Source organism: Vulpes lagopus, chromosome X, assembly GCF_018345385.1.
Source record: "Vulpes lagopus strain Blue_001 chromosome X, ASM1834538v1, whole genome shotgun sequence".
Lineage (NCBI taxonomy): Eukaryota > Metazoa > Chordata > Mammalia > Carnivora > Canidae > Vulpes > Vulpes lagopus.
In genome coordinates this window covers 79,256,485-79,277,899 of record NC_054848.1, presented here as the reverse complement: position 1 = coordinate 79,277,899, position 21,415 = coordinate 79,256,485, and the positions used below count along the sequence as shown (strand labels likewise).

Genomic DNA, 21,415 nt, shown 5'->3' with positions numbered 1-21,415 from the left:
AGATAAACGTGTTAAGAGTTAAGTTGGAAACCTACATGGACATCAACCAGCAACTTCTGATCAATAGTGGAATAAGGTGGTGATGACTGGGACCTCCTCCAGGTCACAGGACTCTCTTCCTCAGAAGATGATTCTGTGGAATGACAAAAAGACATTAGTAACAGTGATTATTGCAGCCATTGCCTTCATTTTTATCACCAGTTCAATACCTTGGTATTTTTCTTGTAGCTTCTTTTCATTCGGGAAATCTCACCTAATAAATTCTCATGGGGCCAGGATCCTAGAGTCTGTTTGCAGGGGTATTGACAAGCTCAAGGTTTGTCCTGTCTGTAGATCTACACAGTTCTTCTGTTTTCAATATTAAGTGCACACTTGCTAAATATTTCTGTGTGAGACGATACTCAGTGAGATTGATAGGCAGTTTCACTTAAAAAATAATATATATCAAGAATAGGACAAGCTAGGTGGTATCACTGGCCTCTCATAGTAACCAGTAGAAAAAGAGTCCAACAGTGTATTTGAAGAAGACAATTTAGACAAAATTCTCAAGAGGAGAGTTGACCCTGTAATCTTAATCCCCCCAATTTCTATTCAATGATATATACTGAAGTATTCCAATAAGGTTAAAAAGCAAACAACTAAAAAGAAAAAAAAACTAACCCTTTTTATGAAGCCTGGAATATATCTATAGAGATGTTGTGCACTAGAACTTCCGGCAGTAATAGAAATGTTCTGTATCTGCATGTCTAATATAGTAGCCAGTAGTTGCACATGGCTAGTGAGCATTTGCAATATTGCCAGTATGCATGAAGGGTCGACATTTTAATTTTAGTTTTAATTCGGCTAGTTCCTATCACAATATACAGCTTAATTTCATAGTGTAAATATTTCCATTTAAAATGCAAATTTGGGGGGCATCTGGGTGGTTCAGTTGGTTAAGCAGTTAAGTCTGCCTATGGCTCAGGTCATGATCCTGGGTCTTGGGATAGAGCCCCTTGTCCAGTTCAGTGGGGAGTTTGCTTCTCCCTCAGTGGGGAGCAGGTCCTCCCCCTGCTCATAGTCTCTCTCTTGAGGATGCTCACTCTCTCTCTCTCAAATAAATAAAATATCTTTAAAAAATAAAACAAAATACAAATTTAGGGGCCCCTGGCGAGCTCAATTGGTAGAAAATGCAACTCTTGATCTGAGTTGTGAGTTCAAGCACCACATTGGATGTAGAGATTACTTAAAAATTAAAAAAACAATCTAAAAAACACACAAATGTATCTGGATTGGAAGTGTGGATTTTTTTTTATATTAAAATTCATGGCACAGTAAATAACACCTGTGGTTAAAATTCAGTAATACTATTTAGGCTCAAAAATCAGTAGATCTGGCTGAGGATACTTAGAAAAAGCTTCACTAAGGGGCACTTATGTCCCTGCTTATTGTTTTTGTGTGCTTGGATTTTAAAGATAAAGAGTACTATCCCTTTTTTATTTGCAACCTTGCTATATATAGCCAAAGCAGAGACACTACAACTCCAAAACTCATCTATTTGCAAACGCTGCTATCTTTTGAGTATATTATCTAGGACACATCCTACCATTTGTGTCTGCATGTTCTGGCATTGTACTTGTGCAGTTTATTATCATTCTTCAGAAAACCGTTTCTTCTCAAGTCCCTGGGTGTGTTGTTAGGTTAAGTAAGAAGTCTCGGTGGGTGTTTGAGATTTTGAGGCAAACTGTAGTAAGGTGCCCTGATAATCTCATGGGAACTTCAAATGGTCTAGGTAGCACACACAATAAAATAATAGAATTTTAGAGCTGAAAAGAACTCCACCTATTATTTACACAGAAGCAACCCCTGTTGGGCCGGCGGGATAGAGGGGGATTGGGAGGCACCAACAAAATGGCAACGGACCCTCCATCTTGTTACCCTTGACTGGGGACTTTCCCACCACCAGCAGACCGCCCAAGGACACGTCATCATGGGGAGACGGGACCTATGCAGGAAACCTGAACCGCACCTTACCCAAACCCCATATAAGGGCATAAGCAGTTATCACCCAATACAGACACAACCCCTTGCCCCTCGTCCCTTAAAAAGCTTGCATGTACTCCCTTTGGGCGCGATTTACTTGGCCCGCGACTTCCCCACTCTCACCCTCCCCTGCGGGCCACAAAACCTCGCCTGAGAGTGCGTCCCATTAAAAGCTTGCCTCGACCCACTTTTGCCTGGCCTATTTCATTTCACTACCAATTGGATTAAACCTGACAACCCCCTTCTCCCCACTGCCCCCACCAATGTTCATGACTGCTTTGGGACCTAATATAGAATTTCTTTATTTCAGAAAAGACAATATGAATAAAACTTAAATTTTTAGGTGTTTGTCCAGTATTAGTAAAATTAGTCAAATCAGAAAGGTACTGGGGTAAATATTCTTAAAGTTATATTGATTCAGATTTATTTTATTTTTTGCAAGATCATATTTCTGCATGAGAGGACACTATTAAAATAATTCTACCAGGGGCGGGGCAAGATGGCAGAGGAGTAGGGTCCCCATGTCACCTGTCCCCACCAACTTACCTAGATAACTTTCAAATCATCCTGAACACCTAAGAATTCGACCTGAGATTTAAAGAGAGAACAGCTGGAACACTACAGAGAAAAGGGTTTGAGGTTCTAACAAGGTAGGAAGGAGGAACAAAAAAGAAAAAGAAAAAAATAAAAAGAATCAAGTGGGGGAGGGGCCCTGCGAGGAGGTTGGTTAAGGCTGGGCGGCAGCCCTGACAGGGAAAATCCCAGCCCCTGAGAAGCAGAAACTGTAAAAAATCTGCACTGGATTCTTCCCAGAGGAAAGGCACTTAGCAGGGAACTCAGGCAGAATTGCAGGAGGGGCAGTGGAGCCTCCAGTTTCCTGGAGTCACTAATGGAGGAAGTGCACTCCAGGACAGAGCGCCCCACAGACTGTGAGCCGCTCTCAATAAAGGGCTGGAGCGCAGACGGCTGCGGGGTATGGAGCTTGGGGAGAAGCTGGTCGGTCAGGTGGCGGTCCGGGCAGAGGGTTCTGTCCCCTGCTGCCTTCGGGACCTGCGGCCCCGGGAGCACAATTCCAGCAGCACAGGCCCTGGATCCCAGGGCGCCGGGCAGACATACCCACTATCCTGTGCTGCCCCTGGGACAGGCAGAGGCAGGGAGGGCACAGGACAGCGATGACTGTCCTGCCGCTGGGCGCCCCCAAGCTGTGTAGATCAGCCAACCGGCACCACCCAGGACCATCTAGGCCAGTACGGACTAGGAGACTGCAGTAGTTACTGCAGAGCTGATTCCAGGGCTGGAAAGCTGGCTGCTGCCAGTGTTGTTGTTCCTCCTGGTGTCGCTGTGTGGCTGGGAGGGGCAGTGCCGCCAGGGGACCGAGGCCTCACAGGGTCAACAGCTCCCACTGAGCCCAGAACCCAGCGGGCAGCGAGGTGGGGCAGCTCCCTCAGGAGCACACACCTGAGAATCATCACAGCAGCCCCTCCCCCAGAAGACCAGCTGGAAGGATAAGGGAAGAGCAAGTTCTTGACCCAGAAGCACTAGAAAGCTCCAGGGGAAGTCGAGGGATTTATAGTATATTGACTAGAGGGTACCCCTCCTTTTTTTTCCTTCCTTTTTCCAGTCCAACCCCTTTTTATGTCAGACTGTAAATATCCAGTTTTTTTTCTCTATTCCCACCTTGCTACAATATTTTACCATGTCTTCATTTCTAAGATTCTTCCTTTTTTACTTTCATATTTATACAATTACAGGTCCTAGATATATTTTCCACTTCTAGATTATCTTCAACATACTCAACTTAATTTTGGGAAATATACAAGATATGTTTTTTGTTTTGTTTTGTTTTGTGTTTTTACTTTTTTGTGCCTCATTTTGTTCTACAATGGCAGAAGATAATACCTTCTAAAACATGACCAGTATGCACCCAGATCCAAGTGGTATACCATGCTGGTTCATTCTGTGAGATTCTTCATTCCCATTCTGCCCCCCTCTTTTATCTCATTTATGTTTTGGTGGTCAATGTTGGGGCTCTCTATAAGTATTTCTGTTTTATATAAATTTGGGACTGAGCATATTCTAACATACAGAACTTCATATACTCAGAAACAAGATGATCACCCTCTAGAACCTCTCAGGTGGACTACATTCTCCCTCCACTACAACTTTGTCACCACCTCCATCTTCCTGTTCTCCCTTTTTCTCTGCTCCTTTTTTTTCTGTTTCATTTTTTCTCCTCTTCTGTAGGATTCCTGGCCTTTTATTTTTTACTACTTTGTTTTAAAATTTGTTCTTCACTTTAGTGGCCCTTTCTTTTATTTCGTTCTGATCTTTGTTTTCAATTTCTGGTCTCTGACTTTAGCAGAATCATCTAGGGTGAAATTTACCTAGGTCATGGTTGATACTTTTGACACAGCCCGCTCATACAGCCACTCTGCACTGAGAAAAATGACTAGAAAGAAGAACTCACCACAAAAGAAAGAATCAGAAACAGTCCTGTCTACCACAGAATTACAGAATTTGGATTACAATTAGATGTCAGAAAGCAAATTCAGAAGCACAATTATAAAGATACTGGTAGCTCTGGAAAAAGCATAAAGGATTCAAGAGGCTTCATGACTGCAGAATTTAGAACTAATCAGGCAGAAATTAAAAATCAATTGAATGAGATGCAATCCAACCTAGAAGTCCTAATGACGAGGGTTAACGAGGTGGAAGAACAAGTGAGTGACATAGAAGACAAGTTGATGGCAAAGAGGGAAACTGAGTAAAAAAGAGACAAACAATTTTTTTTTTGAGACAAACAATTAAAAGACCATGAGGATAGATTAAGGGAAATAAATGACAGCCTGAGGAAGAAAAACCTAGGTTTAATTGGGGTTCCTGAGGGCTCCAAAAGGGACAGAGGTCCAGAATATGTATTTGAACAAATCATAGCTGAAAACTTTCCTAATCTGGGATGGGAAACAGGCATTCAGATCCAGGAAATAGAGAGACCCCCCCCCCAAATCAAGAAAAACCGTTCAACACCTCGACATTTAATAGTTAAGCTTGCAAATTCCACAGGACTGAAGAGACTTCATGACTACAGATTTTAGACCTAATCAGGCCAAAATTAAAAATCAATTAAATGAGATGCAATCCAAATTGGAGGACCTGACAAGAGTTAATGAGGTAGAAGAAAGAATGAGTGCCATAGAAGACAAGTTGATGGCAAGGAAGGAAGCTGAGGAAAAAAAGAGAAAAAAAAAAAGACCACGAGGAAAGGTTAAGGGAAATAAATGACAGCCTCAGAAGGAAAAATCTACATATAATTGGGATGCCAGAGGACACCAAGAGGGACGGAGGAAGAGAAAGCATATTTGAACAAATCATAGCTGAGAACTTCCCTAATTTGGGGAGGGAAACAGGCATTCAGATCCAAGAGATAGAGAGGTCCCCCGCTAAAATCAATAAAAACTGTTCAACACCTCAACATTTAATAGGGAAACTTGCAAATTCCAAAGATAACAAGAAAATCCTTAAAGCAGCAAGAGACAAGAGATCCCTAACTTATATAAGAAAAATGATTAGATTAACAGCAGACCTTTCCACAGAGAACTGTCAGGTCAGGAAAGGCTGGCACGTTATATTCAGGGTCGTAAATGAGAAAAACATGCAACCAAGAATACTTTATCCAGCAAGGCTCTCATTCAGAATAGGAGAGATAAAGAGCTTCCAAGATAGGCAGAAACTGAAAGAATATGTGACCAACAAACCAGCTCTGCAAGAAATATTAAGGGAGACTCTGTAAAAGAAAGAGGATGCCCATATAAATAACCCACAAAAACAGGGATTGAATAGGTATTATGATGGCACTAAATTAATATATTTTAATAGTAACTTTGAGCGCGAATGGGCTAAATGATGCCGTCAAAAGACGCAGGGTTTCAGACTGGATAAGAAAATCAAGACCTATCTAATTGCTGTCTACAAGAGACTCAATTTAGACCTAAGGACACCTACAGCCTGAAAATGAAAGGTTGGAGAACCATTTATCATTGAAAGCGTCCTCGAAAGAAAGCTGGGGTAGCAATCCTCATCAGATAAATTAAAGTTTATCCCAAAGACTGTAGTAAGAGATGAAGAGGGACACTATATCATACTTAAAGGATCTAGCCAACAAGAGGACCTAACAACCCTGAATATTTATGCCCCTAATGTTGGAGCGGCCAAGTATATCAATCAATTAATGACCAAAGTAAAGACATACTTAGATATTAACACGCTAATACTGGCAAACATCAACACGGAACTTTCTACAAATGACAGATCTTCTAAGCACAACATCTCCAAAGAAACAAGAGCTTTAAATGATACACTGGACCAGATGGGTTTCACAGATATTTACAGAACTTTATATCCAAATGCAACTGAATACACATTCTCAACTGCACATGGAACTGTCTCCAGAATAGACCACATATTGGGTCACAAATCAAGTCTAAACTGATACCAAAAGACTGGGATTGTCCCCTGCATATTTTCAGACCATAATGCTTTGAAACCTGAACATAATCACAAGAAGAAATTTGGAAGAAACTAAAACACGTGGAGGTTAAAGAGCATCCTGCTAAAAGATGAAAGTGTCAACCAGGAAATTTCGGAAGAATTAAAAAGATTCATGGAAATTAATGAAAATGAAGATACAACCTTTCAAAATCCTTGGGATGCAGCAAAAGCAGTCCTGAGGGGGAAATACATAACAATACAAGCATTCCTCAAAAAATTGGAAAAAACTCAAATACACAAGTTAACCTTGGACCTAAAGGAACTGGAAAAAGAAGAGCAAATAAAACCTACACCCAGAAGAAGAAGAGAGTTAATAAAGATTTGAGCAGACTTAACGAAATCGAGACCAGAAGAACTGTGGAACAGATCAACAAAACCAGGAGTTGGTTCTTTGAAATAATTAATAAGATAGATAAACCATTAGCTAGCCTTATTAAAAACAAAAGAGAAAAGACTCTAATTAATAAAATGAAAATAGAATGATAAAAGGAGATATCACAACCAATACCAAGGAAATACAAACAATTTTTAAAACATATTTTGAGCAGCTATACGCCAATAAAATAGGCAATCTAGAAGAAATGGACGCATTTCTGGAAAACCAAAAACTACCAAAACTGGAACAGGAAGAAATAGAAAACCTGAACATGCCGATAACCAGGGAGGAAATTGAAGCAGTCATCAAAAACCTCCCAAGATACAAAAGTCCAGGGCCAGACGGCTTCCCTGGGGAATTCTACCAAACGTTTAAAGAAGAAACAATGCCTATTTTACTAAAGCTGTTTTGAATGACAGAAAGGAATGGAATACTTCTAAACTCATTTTATGAGGCCAGCATCACCTTCATTCCAAAACCAGACAAAGACCCCCACCAAAAAGGAGAATTATAGACCAATATCCCTGATGAACACAGATGCAAAAATTCTCAACAAGATACTAGCCAATAGAATCAAACAGTACATTAAGAAGCTTATTCACCATGACCAAGTGAGGTTTATCCCTGGGATGCAAGGCTGGTTCAACACTTGTAAAGCAATCAATGTTATTGATCATATCTACAAGAGAAAAACCAAGAACCATATGATCCTCTCAATAGATGCAGAGAAATCATTTGACAAAATACAGCATCCATTTCTGATCAAAACTCTTCAGAGTGCAGGGATAGAAGGAACATTCCTCAGCATCTTAAAAGTCATCTATGAAAAGCCCACAGCAAATATCATTTCTATGGCAAAACACTGGGAGCATTTCCCCTAAGATTAGGAACATGACAGGGATGTCCACTCTCACCACTGCTATTCAACATAGTACTAGAAGTCCTAGCCTCAGCAATCAGGCAACAAAAAGAAATAAAGGCATTCAAATTGGCAAGGAAGAAGTCAAACTGTCCCTCTTCGCAGATGACATGATACTCTACATAGAAAACCCAAAAGCCTCCACCCCAAGATTGCTAGAACTCATATAGCAATTTGGCAATGTGGCAGTATATGAAATCAATGCCCAGAAATCAGTGGCATTTCTATACATTAACAATGAGACTGAAGAAAGAGAAATTAAGGAGTCAATCCCATTTATAATTGCATCCAAAAGCATAAGATACCTAGGAATAAACCTAGCCAAAGAGGTAAAGGATCTATACCCTGAGAACTACAGAACACTTCTGAAAGAAACTGAGGAAGACACAAAGAGATGGAAAAATATTCCATGCTCATGGATTGGAAGAAATAATACTGTGAAAATGTCAATGTTACCCAGGGCAATGTACACATTTACTGCAATCCCTATCAAAATACCATCGACTTTCTTCAGAGAGTTGTAACAAATCATCTTATGATTTGTATGGAATTAGAAAAGACTCTGAAAGCCAGGGGAATATTGAAAAAGAAAACCAGAGCCGGGGGCATCACAATGCCAGATTTCAAATTGTACTACAGGACTGTGATCATCAAGTCATTATGATACTGGCACAAAAAAAGCAGACACATAGATCAATGGAACAGAATAGAGAGCCCAGAAATGGGCCCTCAACTCTATGGTCAACTAATATTTGACAAATTAGGAAAGACTATCCACTGGAAAAAGGACAGTCTCTTCAATAAATAGTGCTGGGAAAATTGGAAAGCCACATGCAGAAGAATGAAACTAGACCACTCTCTTTCACCATACACAAAGATAAACTCAAAATGGATGAAAGATCTAAATGTGAGACAAGATTCCATCAAAATCCTAGAGGAGAACACAGGCAACACCCTTTTTGAACTCGGCCACAGTAACTTCTTGCAAGGTACATCCACAAAGGCAAAAGAAACAAAAGCAAAAATGAACTATTGGGACTTCATCAAGATAAGAAGCTTTTGCACAGCAAAGGATACAGTCAACAAAACTCAAAGACAACCTACAGAATGGGAGAAGATATTTGTAAATGACATATCAGATAAAGGGCTAGTTTCCAAGTTCTGTAAAGAACTTATTAAACTCAACACCAAAGAAACAAACAATCCAATCATGAAATGGGCGAAAGACATGAACAGAAATCTCACAGAGGAAGACATAGACATGGCCAACAAGCACATGAGAAAATGCTCTGCATCACTTGCCATAAGAGAACTACAAATCAAAAGCACAATGAGATACCACCTCACACCAGTGAGAATGGGGAAAATTTACAAGACAGGAAACAACAAATGTTGGGGAGGATGTGGAGAAAGGGGAACCCTCTTGCACTGTTGGTAGTAATGTGAACTTTTTTTAAAAGATTTTATTTATTTATTCATGAGAGACACAGAGAGAGAGGTAGAGACACAGGCAGAGGGAGAAGCAGGCACCATGCAGGGAGCCTGATGTGGGACTCGATCCTGGAACTCCAGGATCACGCCCTGGGCCGAAGGCAGACGCTCAACCACTGAGCCACCCAGGGATCCCAGTAATGTGAACTTTTATAGTCATTCTGAAAAACTGTGTGGAGCTTCCTCAAAGAGTTAAAAATAAAACTACCCTACGATCCAGCAATTGCACTGCTGGGGATTTACCCCAATGATACCGATGCAGTGAAACGCCAGGTACCCGCACCCCAATGTTTATAGCAGCAATGTCCACACTAGCCGAATTGTGAAAGGAGCCTCAGTGTCCATATCTTCTTTATCCATTCATCTTTCCATCGAAAGATGGATATATCCATACCACATCTTCTTTCGAACTAGAGGGTATTATGCTGCATGAAGTCAATCGGAGAAGGACAAACATTATATGGTCTCATTCATTCAGGGAATATAAAAAAATTGTGAAAAAGATTATAGGGGAAAGGAGAGAAAATGAGTGGGAAAATATCAGAGAGGGTGACAGAATATGACTCCTAACTCTGGTAATGAACAAGGGGTATTGGAAGGGGAGGTGGGGGGATGGGATGACTGGGTGATGGGCACCGAGGGGGTCACTTGATGGGATGAGCAGTAGGTGTTATATGTTGGCAAATTGAACTCCAATAAAAAATATACAAAAAAAAAATTCTACCATTATCTGAGTTTCCTAAGAACTATGGAGATTTTAAGTTCAGATCTTTGAAAAATATTTATTTTGATACAGTACACCTATATATCTTTTTTTATTATTAACACTTTAATAAAATCTGTGTTCTACATTTTTACAGATGACTTGAGGACTCATTCAGGCATTTTGTCCTTGCTGAACTTACTTGGATTGCATAAAAATATGCAATGCCAGATTTTATAACCTAAGGCAGAACTTTTGGCTTTATTTCAGTATTTCACAAATCTACAATTCATTTAAACTCTCAAAAGTATATCATAACCACTTTTTGAAATTAATATTACAAATTGATAAATTATTTTCTATGATTTTTATTAGTTTTTCATGTATTTTGATTAAAAACTTTGATTTGTAACATTTAGAGATATTTATGAGATACTGTATATATTTATTTTGGGGTGGTGAAATAACAAATTGATAAATAACAATAAATAATACGTGCCCACAACTACTCCATCTAATATTTGAATATTTTAAGGTCTGCTTATAAATTTTAGCCTGTTAGAAACGCTTCTCCCGGGTTCCTTTCCCATATTTTTTCCACATGGTACAGAAATTAAAGTCGGCACCCCTACCTCCCTAGACCCGTTTCTAACTACTACCCAACTTAAAGGTCATCTCCGACCATGCTATTGCCAAATTCAATGGCCTCCTGGTTTTAATTTTACATTGGCTTCTCTAATACTTGATTCATTCTTTCTCGAAATTCTTTCTTCTCTTCTGCAATACAAACAGTTAAACATTATCTCTGCGTTTTGACTGTTTAAACTTTGTGCTTTGAATCACCTGACGCCGCTGGGCAATTCTGAGGATTTTGTGAACTCCTTTGTCTGATGTCAGTGGGCTTCTGAGCTTGTTCCAAAACAGACTGCTGAGGAACACTAAATGAAAAGACATAAAAGCATATGCCATGTCCTAATATTCATAAAGGGAATGTACAGCTCAATATCAAGACCAACCAAAAATTTTAAGTATATTGGTATATATCAACTAAAAACCAGTAGAACTTAAGTAATATTTTCAAATTTCCTTTTTTTCCACAAATATGCTATTTTATCTAGAACAGAAAAACAATTTCCAATATATAAATAAAATGTTTCCATATAGTATACATTTCCTTCACATATCATATTTAATTTCAAAAATTCAACAAACTTTATTTAAGGTAATATTGATATTATTATATACTTAGTAACACAGTGATAAACATAACTTTATAGTCTATGTGTGGATTTTAACAAGATAAAAAGTTGTTATTGTTATGTCAAATACTCCTATATTATCATCCCGATTTGGCATTTGAATTTTTAATGACCTATTCCTGATTTAGATAGATGGATGGACATACAATTAGGCCACTTCATTTTTTAATTTTCAAATTCAGGGAATATTTAGAAAGCTGTTTTCGATTGGTGCTGCTAAATTTCATGTCACTTCAGAATTTCTATAGAAGGACTCTGGTTATTGATCTAGGCCTAGAACAGTCAAGAGTCTTTTCTATGACTCCAAATTTCAGGAAGACTCAAGTTTTATTTAACTTTATAAGTTCAACTATATTTAAAGTTAATATATTTGCTATTCATAAATTCAAAAATCTTTTTATAATGGGAATATTCAAATCTAGCTTAACATTAATTTTTATATATGGGATATTATTTAAGACATATTCCATGATACTAAAAAAAGATACACAAAATTAAACTGGTTTCTCCTTTTGTGGTCAGAAGGACCATGATAACTCATCACTGAATTCAGAGAAGAGAGAAATTCCTAATCTTGCTTTCTTTTTTTCCCAAGATTTCTGCACATAAGTTAAATCTAAGGACATACATATGTGGTGTCTTAAATAATAATGAGGTAGGAAAAAACAAATAAATAAAAATAAATAATAATGCGGTAGGAATATATATACTACATACTATCAACTCTTTGTAGTCTGACCATGCTGTCCAGTATCTTGAATACAGTAGGTGCTCAATAATTATTTAGTGAATGAATATAGGCTAAGGTCTCTTCATTATAATTTGGAGTTGGAAGGGGTATGATTTTCAAGGAAAATCTACGTTAAAATTTAGCTTTCAGGGGCACCTAGGTGGTACAGTCATTTAAGACTCCAACTCTTGGTTTCAACCCTGGTTGTGATCTCAAGGCTCATGAGATTGAGCCCCAAGTTGTTGGGTTCTGTGCTCAGCATGGAGTCTGCTTCAGATTCTCTTTCCCTCTCCCTCTGCCTCTCCTGCTCATGCTCAATCTCTCTCCAAATTAAATAAATCTTTAAATAAGTAAATTTAGCTTTCAAATATAGCACTTTGCATATAACATCTAAAATATGAATATGATCTTTGAAAATTACTGAAGATCACTGATATTTCAGAGATAAAAATATAGTTACTGGTATAAAATATCATTGGTATAATAATGAGCTTTAGATTTGATTTTTCCAATAGGTCATTTCAAGCTTGCCCATTCCATGGCATTAGCTTCTAAAGTTAGGAATTGTGTGTGTACCTTGTGTGTGTGTGTGTACTTTAATATGTAGTTCATGTACATGAGATACATGATGTACTACATGATAAAATGTATAATTGAAGTTACATGATATATGCGAAGTTTCACATCTTTTTATTATCAAGTACTAATTGAACACCATCAGAGAATTCATTGCCATTTCTTTTATTAAATTGTGGATCTTGTTGGCTAATTGTTAAACTAAATTACACTGAGACTGCAGTATGCCCAGATATAAAATATCTAGTTAATGCATTGCTGTAGTTAAGGTTTTAGAGGCCGATGATATCACTAATGACAATGTTTTTATTAATAGTTTAGTTTTGACTTTACACAAAAGTTGGTGTCAAATAAATGTGCTTGAATTCTCCACATGATAGTAAACTGTGAGTAATTTGAATATAGAAATCAGAGACACATACTTTGAAGAGAACTTGACACGGTGTGCACAGTCCTGATTATAAGTAGATCTCTCTTGAACCTTAAAGACAATGCGATACTTTGGTAAAAAAAAAATATATCATAAATTCTTTTCAGTTATTAATTCATGAGAAAAATTCCTTTCTTCACATAGAGATATTTTTAATAAATATCCAACTTATGAAATCTGATTTTCATAACTAGATTCTGTTCCCATAATTATAGTATAACATTAGAACTGCTTAACCATAATTTCTGATGGTATTCTTGAATTTTAGTATAATAACAGATCCTGAAAATTATATCATCAAGCACCCTAATTCTATTATTAAGGAACCTGTACCCCAGAGAGGAAAAATCACGTTTCTAAGAATTTCACATCAAGTTACACAATATCTATAATTGGAAGGTAGGTTCCCTAACTTCTAATTCAGTGTTCTTTCTCTGTTTTCATGTTATTTTTATATCAAGTCCAAATTTCTTACTCAGAATTTGAGCCCAAACTTCTTTCTCACTTACTCACCCTTTTAAGCTAACCCTAGATTTTCAAAAGTTGTAACACACACACAAACACACATGCATCATTAAAATCTTTCAAGTGTCAGAAGTGTCCCACCTTCAATAAAGTATGTTGTTTCCAATTTACAATTGGACTGTAATGTCATAACCAGTGTTCCAATACTTTTTCAGTTCTAAATGAATTAATTTGGTTTCTATTAATTATTAATTCATCAAATGCAGCAAAATACTTGAGAAAGAGCACATATAATGAGCCAGCATCCCTTAGTGAGGCAGATTTATTTTCTGCCAACATTAGTAGATAGGACCATGTAGTGTTGTCTTGCCTTATTTAGTTTCATATCATTAGGTTTCTACTTAAAATAATTCTTAGCTAACCAAAAAAATAGGTTATTCTGACATTCAACAAGGCAGTCATACTACTTTAGAAGGAAAAATTAAACATGTTATACTTTTTAAAAATCTAGCATTTTCATGCTGATAGTTACTCTATAATTTCTAGAAACTATACTAACCTCACTACATTATTTTCTATGTAATAACTTATCAAGGTTGCCTTTAAACTCCAACAGACAGATGGTAAGAAATGAAAAATGATAATTGTTCACGTTTTGTTAGTGAGTGCTTCCAAATGTAACCAGATGTTTGGCAGTATGCATGATAAATCTGACTTCTTTCACATTTGATTCAGGTAACTAGTATCATATTGACCCAGTCTAGGCCTCTTGATTCATGAAACTGATCTCAGGAACTAGTAAACTAGAGGCTAGGATTACTCAGAAAAGATAAAGGCCAAAAATAAGAAGAGCTAATGCATGATACGAATTGGCTGTATTTGGTCCAAAAAAATGGGAAGATGATTAGTAAGATTAGCATATATAAGGCAAATGATGCATTCCAAACCAATCAGATACAACTCATTATATTTCCTGCTTAAAGACACATGCTTAAGGTAATAATTATTATCTGAGGGTAGGAGTAAAGCCATAATTTAATAATGCAGAGAGGGAGACATAAGGCTTTTCGTAAGTAAATAATACAATCCAGCTTATGTTCCTTCTGCCAGTGGTTAGTATTTATAAAGCAATACTCTGTTATTCATTTCAAAGGACCATTAGTATCAAAAGTAACATATTTTAAAAGTATAATTATCCATGAAAGACATCATAGTGAACTATTCTGAAGCATCTAGAAGAGAAAAATATAGTGATCTGGGGCCCTTGTGCTGATTAAGAACAACAATGAGACTCCTGACCCACTATTAGTAAGGCAATAAGTCAACCTGGATATGAGAACTGACTTGATTATTCCTATAAGTGTTAAAAAAATACCACAGATTAAATAACCCAGATCCTTTCATAAACTACATCCCAAAACAATGCCCAAGTGTTCTGTGGGCAATATTTTTACTTAAAAGAATGACAAGACAAACTATGATTATTCAATTTGGGTATTTGGCAGCCATTTTATTTAAAATCATGAAGTTAGCCTCGCAATTCAAGGAAAAAGCAACTGACGTTATTAGCAATGATAAAACTGAGCTGTGGAGTGAAAATTAAAATTTTAAATTTATTATCTGTTGCATGCACATGACTTATCAATACTCAATCATTTTTCTGATGAAATTGGTGACCTTAACAAATGCTGTTTATTTGATGCTGTATAATGAAATGTGTAAATATTTGGAAAGATCTACATACACACTGAATCAATATTTTCCAAATGATCAATGTATGAAGATACAAAATTGTGCATGAGCAAGACATCTATTCATAGTATACAAGAGAACAATGGATTTTAATACCTCCAAATACCTAAAATTTCACTGATAGGGTTTTAAATTCCACTTATGTAGTTTTGGTGTACTAAGAATATACACAATTATCTGAAAAAGCTATGAAAATTCTCCATTCCCAACTACTTGTATGTGAGAAGCTAGCTTTTATTCATATACTTAAACCTAGAAATATGGCAACAAACTGAATGCAGGAGCAGATATGAGAATCCAGTTGTTTTCCATTAAGCAAAATGGAAAATAGTTATTTTTATTAAAATTTTGTATCTTATGTTGACATGTAACACTTTTATTTTCTTTTAAATAAATTAATAAATATTTTAACTTTTTTATTTTAATTTCTGACTCAGTAAATATTGAGTGACACAATTCACATAAACAAAAGATCTTTGGGGTCTTCGATGTTTAAGAGTGTAAAGGTAACCTAAGACCAAAAAGTTTAAGAACCACTGTTCTCAGCACTTATTAATGTCACAGCAACTCATACTGAGAAACTTACCTCTTTAGGATTTGGAATGTATGGTTGCAATGGCTCTATTTGGACTTCAGCTTGAATTGAATGAAATACTTCATCATTGTCTGATGATTCATCTTCTTTGTCCTTTGAAACAAAAAGGAAGATAGATATCTTAGTTGTTGTTAAAATGCAAATGAAAAGAGTAACTCTATCCTCACAATGTATAATTTAAAATAATAGTTTTCAAATATTAAAAATGATTTAAACCAGTAGTTGCTAATAGTTTTTGGTTGTGGATTCCCTTTAGAATCTGAAGAGATTCTAACTGCATGTAGACACACATGTCTGTATATATATATATATATATATATATATATATATATATATATATATTTAAGATTTATCTATTTATTTAGTTATTTATGATAGAGAGAGAGAGAGAAAGAGAGGCAGGCAGAGACACAGGAGGAGGGAGAAGCAGGCTCCGTGCCAGGAGCCCGACGTGGGACTCGATCCCGGGACTCCAGGATCGCACCCTGGGCCAAAGGCAGGCACCAAACCGCTGAGCCACCCAGGGATCCCCATGTCTGCATATATTTTTAAGGGGATCACTGACCACCTGCATCAATCTATTAGGCCCAGATTAAGAATCTCTGGTTTAAAGCTTAATTCAAAAAAAAATAAATAAAGCTTAATTCATAAACCCAAACTGTCACAGTTCGTAGGCAGTTTGGTCATTCTGTACCATGGAAGATCTGTAATACAGCAGTATAAATATTTCTCACTAATTGAGCTCTAGGAGTTTGGGAAAGTTTCTGTTCTCACATTTAAGCCAATCAATATTATTTCTTCAACTCAAAGAGAGTAATGAAAATGAGTTTTGTTTCCCTTGGTTAGATGAAGAATTTACATTCATCTCTAAACGCTAATACATTTTTAGATATTCAAAAAATCTATGACTTTGAGTTAGTATCAATTATTTGTTGTATCTTTTCTTTAAAAATCACATATAAATATATGAATGCCTGTACAAGATCCTGGGGTCATGGGATTGGCAACCATTATTTATTGACTTTTTCTTCCACTTTAGAATGATTTCTTAGATGTATATTTAAAACACTGAATGACAATAGCATGTGTCATGCTACCAGTGCTATGAGTCTTTTGTTTTTATTTTACTTATTTTTACATTTTTTAAATTTAAATTCAATTTGCCAGCATATAGTATAACATTCAGTGCTTATTCCATTAAGTGCCCTCCTCATTGCCTGTCACCCAGTTACCCCATCCCACCCCTCACCTCCCCTTCCACAGCCCATAGTTTGTTTCCCAGAGTTAGAGGAGTCTCTCATGGTTTGTCTCCCTCTCTAATTTTTCCCACTCAGTTCCCCAACTTGAGTCTTGCAGGGATGCATAGTGAGTCTTTTTCATAAATGCAAAACCCATTAGATTTGTTACTAGTGCTCATTGATATTGATCACTAGCATTTTAGATGCCTTAATTCCAGGCAAATATCACCATTCTAGAGTCATACCTCCATTTCTCTACATGGTTTCTTTCTCTTCCTATCTCTCCCTTTATTGGGAGTAGACATCCATTTACCCTTTTGGGCCTTTCTTTGCTTGTTGCTTTTCCCTTTTCTCAAGTTAAACGTGTTAGGGAAATAACACTCATTTAATTGGCTCAATGGACAAACCAAATAAGTCACTTATACAGACATTCAGACAAGATACATTTGTAATTACTACACTAGTTATTATTAGATAAATGGATGTTGACACCAGCGTTTAATTTAGGATTCTTTTATGTAAGTGGATGCTGTGCAGTATAAGAAAATAACTGCTCTCCTAATCCTGTTGACCTCCTTAATTTGCATATGAGGCCCACAAACTCTTCATTGTGACATTAGATCTGCCAGATTGAATTAATCAACTCCAGCCAAATTATATTCAATTATATTAGAAAACTTGAAAGAATGAAGTTTTGACTATTCCAAAATAAGATAAAGATATTAACATACTGCATTTCAAAAGAGTGCAGAGAGGAATTTGTAACCTGTGTCATGTTCTAGGGAGACACCTCATAAATTAATTATGTAAAATGGTGGAAAATTAGTAGGACAAGTCATACATATAGGAAATACAAAATTTTTTGGAAACTGCTTTTCCATTCCATTTTAACCTTGATCTAAACATCCTGAAATTTAAAAAAAAATAGTATAATTCACTTAAATAGCATAGTTCAGCATTCTATGAAAAGAAAGACTAATTAACTTAGAGGTTAGGAGAACAAAACCAAAGTTGTTTTTGTGTTTATTTTAAATGAATTATATTTGAAATTTTGAACTATGACAGTAATTTTCAAAGATACAAAATAGTAATTTTAAATATCCATATGATGTCTGTTTATTGGTTAATAATTAAAGCTCTATCTCTACAAAGATATTAAGCAATTACCTGGATCATTCAAGCAAATTTTCCATTCTCAAATTTAGTCATAATTATCTGGAAATTTTAAGACACTTTATTTGAAATATAAATTATTAAGTTAATACTCTCTCAGGCACAAGGACGGTTTCTTTCATTTGGTTTTACAAAGGGAAACTGGAGCCTGAACTAGCATGTTTTCTCTGCATATTTGGTTCAGTAAAAATATAAGAAACTCTTACATTTGCAACTTGTCTCAATTCTTCCTCATGCTGATTAAAGATATCCTCCCATCTGCGCTGGCGCCTTCGCCTGCAGGCTTCTACATCTGAGAGCTCCAAGTCTTCAGGTCTCCGTGATACCTTTGCCCGGAACCTCTTTGGTGATAGTCTTTTTGCCAATGCCTGCCTTAGACTAGACACTTTTGATTTTTTCTTCCTTGCCTGTTCTGGTTGGGAGTAAAACATGTTTGAAGACAGGTTTTCCATCAAGGTTTGCAGTGGACCAAGTGGCTTTGAGTTATGTGAGTTTGGTGCTCGAAGTAAATCTCTTGATAGTCCCTCTATCAGTTCTTGAACTGAGCCCACTGCCTGTGGGGGCTCTAGTGCCCAGGCCTGTGCCTGAGCTGACCCTTCAGTTTGCCCCTTGACTGGAATGAGTACCTGAGTATCCAAATGTAGTGGCAACAGCACATGGTGGTTCTGTGACAGGAGGGGCAGGAACACCTGAGCATGTACTCGTAATGACTCAGGTTGCTCTGCCTCAGTCTCTGCCTGTGTGGGCTCAGCAGCTTGTTCCTGTACCTCTGGCTGTTCAGGTGCCTGGTTCAGCTCCAGCTGCTGTTCAGGTACCTGGTTCTGCCTCTGGTGCTGTTCAGGGGCCTGACCCTGCCTTTGTTGTTGTTCAGGTACCTGATCTTGCCTCTGAAATTCCTCTGGCACCTGGTCCAAATCCTGTGGCTCTTCTGATGTCTGGGGCTGAGCCTGAGCCTGCTGCTCTTTTGGGACCTGGGACTGTACCTGTAGAGGCCTAGGTGCCTTAACCTGAGCCTGTAGTGGCATGAGCATCCAGGCTGCCCTCCGGAGTCGTGGAGGTGCCTTAATCTGCATCTGTAGGGGCCTAGATGCCTTAGCCTTAACCTGAGCCTGTAGTGGCATAAACACCCGAGCTGCCCCTTGAAGCCGCTGAGGTGCCTGGGCTTGCCCCTGTAGAGGCCTAGGTGCATTGTCCTGAGCCTGTAGTGGCATGAACACCCTGGCTGCTCCCTGTAGATGCTGAAGTGCCTGGACCTGTGGCTCTTCTCGATCAGGTAACCACCTTGGCTGAGAGGGTTCTCCATGCAGAACTCTAAGTGGTCTGCATCTACTGCTGGTTGGCAGTCTCAGAAGCTCATGAGTACAAGAAGGTCCTCTAGAAATAAACATACAAATGATTGCTATATAGTAAAAATTGTCAGTGGAGTGAAGCCACTCAGGGGAAATGCTTTTATTTTAAAAAATGGACATTTTCTGCAATAAAGATATTTTCAATTAATCTTTCTTGAATCATTCACATAATGTCTGCAATAGTTTTTGTATTACTAATATACTAAATATTAATTATCTAATAATCTACTTGATCATTTTATTGCCAGAAATTAAATAATCTTTGAGTAGTAATAAAAATGTATCCTCAACATTTCCACTCAAATATCTTTTGAAAATACAGAGAGCTGTTATTTGTTGTATCAGAAAGGATTAAGCTCTTCTGAGTCAAATGCAACAGTACAGAATCAACTGTCTTACATAAATTGCTAACAACAAATTATATAAATAATTTATCTAACACACCTGAATCTTCTCATGGTGTACTGTTCCTTAATAGCTTCTTCTCTTTCAAAGACCAGAGGTATTCCTTTTTATAAAAGAGATAAAAATAGATAAAAATCAGCAGGGATTAAAGTAATCTACCTTAGTGAATTTTAACCCTTTAATGCTCAGAATTTCAAATGAATTTACAAGGACAAGAAGGTAAACCTTCAAATCACACTTGGTTGGTAATATAGACAATAATCCTAGTTTCTAGGCCCACTTTTGCAGCATAGTGAAGCCATTCCATACAGACTAATTTCTCTGGGCACAAGAAAAGGAATTTAGTAATTTGGTTGCTGCAATACTAAAGAGAAATAATCAAGAAAGACAAAGGGAGAAAGGAACAAGAGAAACTCTATAGGTGGTTGTTGAGCATGGCTTAAAGGTGTGCGATCTAGTAAGGACTTTATGGCTTGGGCCCACCCTATCTTTGTTCCTTTCAATGAGGACCTTTGAAAATAAGGATCAGGATCTTTGGTCTTTCCAATGAGAAGGTAAAAATCTAAATTCTAGATTTTACATTTAAGATATTCAACATGTTCAGCTCTTCTCATTTCAGCTGTTCTGTGCTGAAATATAGAAGCTTACAAACAAGACTTTTCTTTTGATTTTCCTAAATAAAAGTGTTTAGATCAACTGTATTTACAGCTATGTAATCCCCACATAAATGTGACTTTTCCTATAGGTAACATTCTGGAAGTCTCGCAACTCTGGAAATTAGCAAATTCTCACATAGAAATGAGGTCCTCCTGTACCCATTTGAGACTGGCTAGCTTTTGTGATGTTGGGCCAGTGAATTTTCTACCATGGTTAAATAAATTAATTTCTGCTGCTTCTCACTCCAAAATAGGATACATATGGTTATGTAGATGGAAGAAACTCTACTGTAATCAATCCTGTAGCTATTCTGGGAATTACTGCTATGTTTCCAGTTTCCCCTTTTCCATTATATCACCACTCTCAACACTGCCCATGGTGTCCCAAATTAAATGTGGAACATACCATACAATATAAATTTAAAACTTCCTAAGTAGTTTACTCTGGGTTTGATGAAAATCCATCCTGTAATTTTTGGCATTAATGTATAAAAGCTAACTTTTATTTGTATAAATTAGTCCTTTTAATTACACCTTATAGTTGGAGATTAATGCATAAAACAAACTTTGTATAGCACACAGGAATTATTTCATAATAACAGTCAATAGATGGATAATTATAAATCCATTTGTTTCATTGGAGTTAATTAAAATATCAACCAACCAAAAAAGAGCAGTAAGATAAAGATTTTGTAACCTTTTATTTTATTTCTTTAGTTAGAAATTTT

At 37.0% G+C, this 21,415-nt stretch overlaps 1 protein-coding gene across 5 annotated transcripts in view; it reads right to left on the bottom strand.

Annotated features, from left to right (window-relative positions):
- Nucleotides 1–21,415, bottom strand: part of NRK (Nik related kinase) — a 136,732-nt gene that overhangs the window by 30,553 nt on the left and 84,764 nt on the right. For 4 of the 5 annotated variants that reach the window (XM_041740076.1, XM_041740078.1, XM_041740080.1 and 1 more), the window contains 6 exons: nucleotides 20,071–20,134; nucleotides 18,484–19,651; nucleotides 15,858–15,959; nucleotides 13,047–13,123; nucleotides 10,903–10,997; nucleotides 36–133 (listed from right to left, as the gene is read on the bottom strand). In XM_041740076.1, coding sequence (XP_041596010.1) covers nucleotides 36–133; nucleotides 10,903–10,997; nucleotides 13,047–13,123; nucleotides 15,858–15,959; nucleotides 18,484–19,651; nucleotides 20,071–20,134 — 1,604 coding nt within the window. The remainder of the gene's footprint in view (nucleotides 1–35; nucleotides 134–10,902; nucleotides 10,998–13,046; nucleotides 13,124–15,857; nucleotides 15,960–18,483; nucleotides 19,652–20,070; nucleotides 20,135–21,415) is intronic. The other variant, XM_041740077.1, reaches the window with a different exon arrangement.